Source organism: Sminthopsis crassicaudata, chromosome 3, assembly GCF_048593235.1.
Source record: "Sminthopsis crassicaudata isolate SCR6 chromosome 3, ASM4859323v1, whole genome shotgun sequence".
In the NCBI taxonomy this organism is placed as follows: Eukaryota; Metazoa; Chordata; class Mammalia; order Dasyuromorphia; family Dasyuridae; genus Sminthopsis; species Sminthopsis crassicaudata.
This window is the reverse complement of record NC_133619.1, coordinates 13500505-13510203: the sequence shown is the minus strand read 5'-3', so window position 1 is coordinate 13510203 and position 9699 is coordinate 13500505. Positions and strand designations below refer to the sequence as shown.

The following is a 9699-nucleotide window of genomic DNA, read 5'->3' as shown; positions in this document are numbered from 1 at the left end:
TCCCATGCTGGGAGTTACTGGATAATCTCCCCTATCTGAGCCCCTAAAATAAGCAAATCACAATATGACCTCTCTGGAAATTTTTTTTGACTGTTTCCAGCTATGAATGAATCTCACTAATTTTTATATTGCAAGGATGATTTATTCTTTAACAAAATCAAGGAACAAATAATAAGCAATCGAATGTGATAATGTGTAGGAAGCATTTTGCAGATTTTCAAGTTCTAGATAAACAAGAGCTGTTATTATTAACTCTTGGAAAGGCAGGAGAGGTTTCCTAGAGTCATTTGGATAAGCTTCAGGCTATAAATAAGTTCCTCTCGTCACTTCTTCACCCTGTATTGTTCTGATGTACCATAACATCTCCCACAGTATTTTTTTTTTTTTTTAAGCAGATGGGCTATGGAGAAGAGTAGTCCTTGAACCAACAAATCTGGGTCCATCTTAGAGCTTTATGCTCAAGCTGGTTACTACCTTCATGGCTTCCTTTTGGCCTCCATCTTCCCATTTCTATGTGATCTCCTAATTTGGAAGAAATGGAAAGAAGCTCAATCTCTTCCTACACCAAGTCTCCTGGACGAGGCTCACCCAGTCTGATTCCTTTGCTTCGGCCTTCAAGCCCCAGAAGCCTCTGGTCTCTCTCCCTAGCACAGTCAAGGGGCTGGAAATTTTGTCCTTCCTGATCCCTGACATCAGTCAGGAGAAGACTGGCAAAGGGGGAGGGAGGCGGCTGTCACACATTCCAGATACCCCTCTATTTAAAACTCAAAGCAGGTCTGGGTGACAATAAGCAAGCAGTCAGACCTTGCCTTGTACAAACCCGTTTGGCACCGGGAGAATGGCTGAAAAAGGTAAGCTTTCAAGGTGTCTTATTAGGAGCAGAGTTGTATAGTCTGTAGGGCCTTCTTGGAAGTAAGAACAGAGATTATTCTGCTAACTGGGTCATATTTTATAATGCTTGCTGCTCTAGAGATATATTGGGGAATGGAATATCATTGTCAGAAAAGCCTTGGTAATATACGTTGGTCTGTCTGGAAAAGCTGGTTTTTGTCACCCCGTTCAACTATAGAAATCATTTTGAAAAAGACACCAAAAATTTTTTTTTCCATTGATGTAAACAATCAAATAGTGAATGAGGTCATTTGGCTTATTTATGGGAAGGAGTAGTGCTGTGGAAAAAAGGATGGATTTGGATTCAAAAAGCCTGGATTCAGATCTCCACTCTGGGACTTAACTTGGGTGAGCTTATGGGAAGTCATGCTCTCCCTCTCCTATCATAGCTCATTATTCTGGTGCTAAAAGGTACCTTAGGGGTGATTCAAGTCTCTCATTTTTAAAAATTCTTTTTTATTAATTTTATAATTATATGCCTGTCATCGGGGGAGGGAGTGGAGGGAGAGGGGGATAATTTGGAAAAATTAATACAAGGGATAATATTATTTTTAAAAATTACTCATGCATATATACTGTGGAAAAAATTCTAAATAAAATAAAAAAAATTATAATTATAATTTTTGACGGTACATATGCATGGGTAATTTTTTTTTACAACATTATTCCATGTATTCACTTCTTTTCCAAATTTTCCCCTCCGTCCCACTACTCCCTCCCCTAGAGGACAGGCAATCCCATACATGTTAAGTCTCTCATTTTTACAGCTAAGGAAACTGAGGCCCACAGACTCTCTTAAGATCATACAGGTAGTAAGCATTGGATGTGAGATTTAACCTTGGGTTCTCTGACTCCAAGGACTGATTTAGTGTTCTTAACATCTCTTGTATCATGGAACCCTTTGTCAGGCTAATGAAACTTTCTCAGAATTGTATTTTGCTACTTACATTTGTAATTTGAAGGGACTGCTAAACTTCTCCTAAAAGTTAGTGGAAAAAATGTATTTTTCCCATTTAAGATCACAGAGCTTTTGAAAAGGATCCATAGGCAGAAAGAGGAATGAAAGTGGGAGTCATCTGTGGAACCCAGGTTACGAACCTCTGGACTTAAAACTCGTCAAAGTCCTTTTCCACTCTGAATCCCATGATCTTAATGTAAATTCACTATATAGGATCACTTCACTTAGGGAACCTTTAGAATATTTTATGGAGAACTGATCTTAGAGCTCCCTTTGGAAGTCCAGAAAGGCTCCAAGCTATCAGTTGCAAGGAAGATTCTGTTTTACTTTAGCTGAGGAAAAGTATTCACAACAGCTTCTTAAACCAGTGAAGTCATAGGCCTAACAAAAACCATAAACAAAGAAAAAATGAGTACATAAATAAATTAATGAATGAATAAACAAACAAATACGTATATACAGAAGTGAACAAATGAAACCTCTGTGCTGTGATTTAGAGTCCATCGAGTCATATATTCTCATTATTAAAAGCTCACTTAGGGGATCACCTACTTTAGCCTCCTGTCCATTGCAGGAATTGCTTCTATTACCTCCACGACAAATTCAATAAGTAGATAGATGCATGGTGAAATTGTTTATGTTTCAAAGTCTAAATGGCCATTTTTCTCAGTTAGGGAATGAATGCAGTTTCCAAAGGCAGAATCTATAGTGTGAATACACATTTATTTTCAGCGTGGCCATGTTGTGATCTCAACATTTCTCCCCCAGACAGACTAAGGCTCATGCTAAGAGACAAGGAGATCTCTCTATATGCATTGGTTTGAATTTTTTTTATAAAAGAATATAGGACAAATGTATTACACATGCATTTTACATATATCCCAAGTGAAAGCTGAATATATTTTATTTTTCACATTTTAAAAACAATCTCCATGGGATGCAGCTACCAGAATTTACATTATAAATTGGACAATAGGCCACTTAAAATTTTTAGACCTTGGCTTCTTCGTTGTAAAACAAAGAAAAGCACAGAAGGGAAGCTTTTACCCAATGATCTCTGAAGTATATGCCAGTTCCAAATCTATAAATGTAAGAACTGAGAGTTTTGCAAAATACTGTTACATGGACCATCATTGGGTTAATCTTTTTTTAAAGAACTATTTAACTGTGATGGCTACCTAATTTTATCACAAATAACCATAAAGTGTATATAATATTGTATATATAATTATTATTCAGCATATCCTTACAAAAATATGTGGCAGATAGGGAAAAGTTATTATTTTCTTCAGAAATATTAAATAAATGCCTTATCCAAGGTCACATTGTGAGACAGACGTGGAGAGGGGGTGGTTTTCTTTCCAAGAGAAACAATGGGATCTGTTTGAAATTGTCAAAATTGTTGGGAGGGAATCCAATTTTTTAAAAATAAGGCTCACAAGTATTCTGTTCTATTTCGGAAATTTTCCTTTGAAAATGATGTCTTCAAATTCAAAAAGTGACTTTCCCCACCAGAGCTTTTACATTAATAGAATTTTCCAAAATGCATATTGTATGAGTGCCGCACATTATCTCAGGACTGTGCATGTTAAAAATATCTATGCTTTCTTTCTTGGCTGATGGCATGAAATCAAATTGCACTTTTCAATTAATGACAGATCCAAGTCATCAAAACCAGAGTATTAATAATATTAAATTCTCCTAGGGCCATTTCTATGTAATTTCATATGGCGCTGTTGTTTTGTGTTCTGCTCTGTTCTGGGTGGTGGTTTAGAGACTGAGATAGAAGTGTATAAAGGGAAAACCTTACAGAGAAGAGCTAATTTTTAGTAGAATGGAGAGAGGAGGAGGAATCAAAAGAATTAGTTCTGCCTGCCTCATAGAATGTATCAGTTGGAAGACACTCTAGTGGCCAGTGAGTCCAATAAATCGATCGATCCAAAAGCACTGACTAAGTGCCAGCTTAGTCTAGGACTCTGTGCTAGGTATTGAGGATACTAAGACTAATGAGACAATCAAGTCCAGTGGTCTTCAAACTTTTAAAATAGGGGGTCAGTTCACTATCCCTTAGACTGTTGGACTATAGTAAAAACAAAAGCTCACACTCCATCTCCGCCCCTCAGCCTATTTGCCATAACCCGGTAGGCCGCATAAACATCCTCAGTGGGCCGCATCTGGGCCGCGGGCCATAGTTTGAGCACCCCTGATTCTAACCCATAAACTAAAGCCACTTCCTTCGCAACATATCTGCCATAGTTATCTCTGGCTTCTGCTTTATGTTCCTCAATGAGGAGTAACCCATGGTACGATACAGTGGAACATTTGCTAAGTTGGGAATCAGAGGTTCCGGGTTTGAGTTTTAGCCCCTTCCCTGGAACCTCTAGGGGACAACTGACTGACCTTAGCTACTGTGTAGCAAGTTGTTCAATCCCTATTCCAAAATGAAGTGTTTGATAAGCTCCATGGTCCCTTCCAGCTCTAAATTCAGGCCTAAAGAATCATTTAGTTTGAAAATTAGAAGGGACTTCAAGCACTATCTTGTTTAACCTAGATGTGAGAGGTATCCCTATTGTACCATACCCAAAGAGTCCAGCCCAGCCCCTTGAAGCTATGAACCTCCTGACATAGATCACCCATTCCACTTTGGTAGAACTCTGATTTTTTTTGAGAATTTTTCTTTCCACCAAACTTCGATTTACTTCTTTGCACCTGTTGTTCCTGGTTCTGTCCTTGGGGGTGGACTCCATCTAGAATCTCTTTCCCAAGACAAGCCTTCAAAAACTTAAGTTATTCTTCCCCTCTGGCAAATCTTTTCACTCTAAAAATTTTAGGTTCCTTTAAGTTATGTACTCAGGGCCCTGAATTATTCTCCCTGCTCCCCTCTGGACATTCTCCAGTTTGTGAATAATCAGACACACTCCTCAAGATGGGGTCAGAACCGGACCTCAAGTGCACCAGTGTGTGCTATTGTAAAATACAGTTTATGAGAGTGGGCCAGCGCCAAGTCCTATAAACCCTCAGACTCTGATTTCTGTCCTTGAGAATGAGCCATGTTGCACCATAAATTTCATTTGACAGGCGTGGGTTAGGGAGAGCTACTGAGCAGAAGACTATTTCTTAATGGCACACAATGTCTATTTTGTAGTTTTTTGGGCTAGCAATAGTCATTTCTAACTCTTTCATAGATTTTATATGAGATACTCCTGCTGGCACTGCTTTGTGCATTTAAGAATGAGTTTTGTTCAATCCAGAGTTTATATTGTTGCCAAAGTTATTTTTTTTAAATGTAGAATTGGGCATTTGACTGCCCTACTCAACCACATTAGTGACTCTCTATTAAATTAGAAGATAAATGAAAAAATCCTTCTGTCTTTGGAAGCCCCAATTTATCTCTCCAGCCTCATTCTGAGTTACTACCTTCAATCTGAGCCAATCAGGACCCAAAAAGTGAGTAAATGGGGCTTGGTCTGGGATTCATGGCCAATCAATGAGAATCAGATTGGTTTTGGTTTAAGACCTGGTCCTTAGGAAATCCAGCCAATAAACCACAAGATATCTTGGGAGGGCTCAGAGTTACATAAGAGGAGAAACTGTGAGGGTCTTCCCCTTCCAGATTCATTCATTCACATTTATTAATTAGGGGTTTGGGACCAGGTGAAACAAGAGATTCTTTGCTATAATCACTACCCGGCCTTAATCACTAGTTGGAGGTTGCCTCAGTCAAACTGAAACGTGTTGTACATCTTAGCTTAAAAAGGCCAAGGTTTCTCATTGCATCCAGGGCCATCTCCAGCCATCCTGATCCATATTTGGCCACGGACCCCAATGGCTCTGGAGATCTTTGCCCAGCCCTCCCTCACTTAAATCCAATTCACTTCCATGTCATGGAATTATCTCCCTAATGTCTTGGTTATAACACCACAGGGTTACTATCCTTCCCCTGCTCCTCTTTTCCTGACCTCTCTTTTCCTCTCACATAACACTCCTTTGTATTATAAATTAGCTATCCTCCATTTCTGGAATACAGTTTTCTCTCCCTTCTTCCTCCTCCTTTCCCCATTCCCCTCCCAGAATCCTTCTTTTCCTTCATAAAATTTTTGTGGATTCTCTGACCTTTTTTTCTCCTTCTCTAGTTATCTGGACTTTCTTTACATTTGTCGATTCTTTTTATTTTGTATGTGCTTACCTTTCCCATTAGACTGTTAGCTCTTTGGGACTGTTTCCCTTCTATCTTTGTATCCCCAGCATCCAGTATAATGCCTGGCATACAGTAAATGTTTAATAAATGCTTATTGATCAATCAAATAACTAATCTTTACATGGACCAATAAAATTTGTAAATGACTTTGACTATATTATCTCATATGCATCTATAGGTGGCAAACAGATTGGAAAGCTGGGTCTCAGAGAGATGAACTCACTTGCTCAAATAGTAAGTGACAGAATAATGATTTGAAAGTACATCTTCTTTAGCTGTGTGACCCTGGACAAGTCACTTAACCCCAATTGCCTCAGCAAAAATTAAAAAAAAAAAAAAAAAAAAAAAAGAAAAGAAAAGAAAGTACATCTTCCTGACTCCAGACCAAGCATTATATTCACTAGTCCATAAGGTGTACGGGATAATACATACACACATGCATATATACTAATACATAAGCCCCACATGTCATGTTATATACATTGTGTATAGCCAGTTCCATAAATAACATTATATCTGATACCTACTTTTATTTTTTCGTAATGTGAGAGAATTCATATGTTTTTCTTGATTCCATATTAAAACTAAAATTAATTACTTCACATAATACTATCTGAATCAATATCTATCTTTTGCTTTTTGTCTGTTTGTTAAATAGAATCCACAGCTTCAAACTTACTCATCCCTCTTCTTCTCCTGATTGGCTGGATTGTGGGCTGTGTCATAATGATTTATGTGATCTTCTCTTGACAGAAGTAGGTGATTTTGAGCTGAATATTCATTTTTATACCAAGTAAACATCTAATGTAAAAAAAAAATCACCTTTTCCATTTTTTACTGATCGAAGCTTCTATCATGCAGGAAAGAAGATATCAGACTGACATCTCTTAGAAGACCCAAGAAGAGAAATGGAAATGACTAATCATTAAAAATATTCCATCGATAAACACAACATTCGCCATCAATTTTAAAGTTTTTTTTAACACCCTAGTGGTTTTAACCACCTTAGAAGTTTGAACACTCTAGAGACTCCTTCTTCCTAATATTTAGGTTGATAATTAGGCTATGCAATCACCAGTGCTTTTATCAATGGCCTGGAGTGGGCTGGGATCTGAACAATCTGACATAATATTGGTATGACATCATATAGTAACTGAAACAAAGCATATATACCATGTGCTAAACATCTTTCTTTTTTTATTATAGCTTTTTATTACAAAACATATGCATGGGTAATTTTTCAATATTGTCCCTTGCACTCATTTCTGTTCCAACTTTTCCCCTCCTTCCCTCCACCCCCTCCCCTAGATGGCAGGCAGTCCCATACATGTTAAACATGTTAAAGTATATCTTTAAAACAGTATATGTGTACACATTTATACAGTTCTCTTGTTAAACAAGAAAAATCAGATTTAGAAAGGTAAAAATAACCTGGGAAGAAAAACAAAAATACAAACAAACAACAACAGAAAGAGTGTAAATAATAGCATATCTTTCTATTGACACCTTTTCTCAAAAAAATATTGCTATTAAAACAATTAGGCACAATTGTTTAAAATAGTCATAGGATTAATCTGTTATATATATCATATATATATGTAAACACAGATATGTATATATATATAAAATCTAGTATGTTTATATATATAATATATATATGTGTGTGTATATGTATATATACACACACACATATATATTTATATATGGAGTTCCTTGGGGGTAGAAAATCTTATAACCAGGGGCAGCTAGGTGGCACAGTGGATCGAGCACCAGCCTTGAATTCAGGAGGACCCGAGTTCAAATCTGGTCTCAGACATTTACTGTGTGACCCTGGGCAAGTCACTTAACCCCAGCCTCAGAGAAAAGAAGAAAAAAAAAAAAAAGAAAAGAAAATCTTATAACCAAATTCCACAAGTTAAAGTCTTAAAAAGTTAATTGGGGCTCTGAGAAATTCTGTGATTGAAGGAGGATCACACAAGCATTAGTTGTCACATGCAAGACTTGATCTGGATCTTATTGGTTTTGAGGCAGGCTCTCTACATACCATATAGCACCTGCTCTCAAGTCTTTAAACCTATTGACCAAAACACTTGAATGAGACAACTTTTAGTAAAGGATACTCAAATTAAAGGAAGATTGAAAGAAAAATGAACTCCTAGGTATAGTTAGGTGACATTAATTCTTAAACTCTTTAAGTTCAAACCCTGATTTACAGGGGTTGGATTCAAGTCTACCTACTTGACTCAGCCAATCACTTAAGCTCCCTGGGCTCCAGGTAATATTAGGAGGCTGAAGTAGCCTCCGAGCTTCTTTGTATGTTATTGGTCTACCATTATCCTGCCATCTTTGCTGGTTCTCCAAGACTTCTACATCCTTGTTCTCAATCTCAAAAAAAACCAAACTCAATTTCCACCAAAACTCTGTGTAGGTGACTTCCCTTTGCCTTAGTTCAAGCAATGATTTTCACGTTCCTTCTGATTCTTGTGTTCTTAATTACTGGAGGAGACCCCAAAGCTTGTATCTGATTTCATATATCTATGATATAGTCTCTTTTATAATGGATGACTAAGTTAATCGTAGGGATTTGATTTGAAAGTGAGCGACAAGGATTGTTATGATTGTCCTAGGAAAGTCAATAGATCATATTCTTCCATTTCTAAATAATTATTAGAGCCTTCAGGACGCCTACATTTATTTTCCTTCTGAAGACAGAAATAAACAAGACAGAGCAACCATCATCTATGTCTGTGTCTGCACTTTTCCCTCCTAATCAATAAGTTTCTTTTTCACCCTCTAGGGAAGGGCTTTCGTACTCGCCTTTTTCCTGCCCTTGAAAAGCCCTGGTTTGTGCCATTTCTCATTTGCACATATGTCTTAGTTATTCCTATGAAACACAAAATACCCAGTTCCTGGTTGACCTCACAGAGCTGAGCCCCTGACTGGTTATCATTTTTAGAGGGCACTCTTTTCTATTGACTGTAATACATTCACTTTTTGGAACATTCCTATAAAGTAATTTCTCCCCAGTAAGAATTTTTTTCAATTCGTGTTGTTGTATTTATTTTATCCATATTCTACCTCCAGGGCCTAAGTCAAGTTCCATTGCTTCTGTGAAAATGGTGATCCAAATGTCTATTGATCAATCTTTTTTCCAGCTTCTCTTATATTTTATTATTCCAATTCATATTTATATCTTAGTATTTAATTGCTTATTACTGCATTTGAAATGAAACATAGCCACTGGCCACTGGACCCCAGTGGTTCTGGAAGTCTTTGCCCAGCCCTTCCTCACTTAAATCCAATTCACTTGCATCATTTTTAAATATGATTATATTGAAATATGATTATTTTTCACTCTACACTTATGCTTTCGTGGGGCTTGGTCTTGCTTCTGTTTTTAGATTGTGAGTTCTTACTCCTCAGTGCCATACATACAGTATACAGTAGGCACTAAATACATGCTCATTGGCTGATTTATTTTATTGATCCAGTATATCTATTACTAGTAGCATTTTTCATGCAGTATTTATATTTATAGTGAGAACTATTGAAATTCTTCTCATTGAAGCTGCCAGTTCAAGACGGGTCAAGACTCAAATAAGTGACTGGTACTCAGTGTCCAGCACAGCTATGATAGGAGTGGGTTGGTCAG

The 9699-nt window shown here is 37.3% G+C and overlaps 1 protein-coding gene across 1 annotated transcript; it reads left to right on the top strand.

Moving 5' to 3' along the window:
• Positions 1 to 379: 379 nt before the first annotated feature.
• On the top strand, positions 380 to 6994 carry STRIT1 (small transmembrane regulator of ion transport 1). The gene is made up of 3 exons (XM_074298046.1): positions 380 to 851; positions 6706 to 6802; positions 6909 to 6994. Exons 1-2 carry the CDS (start codon positions 839 to 841, stop codon positions 6795 to 6797), a joined length of 105 nt encoding a protein of 34 aa, XP_074154147.1. The 5' UTR covers positions 380 to 838; the 3' UTR covers positions 6798 to 6802; positions 6909 to 6994.
• The last annotated feature ends 2705 nt before the right edge of the window (positions 6995 to 9699 follow it).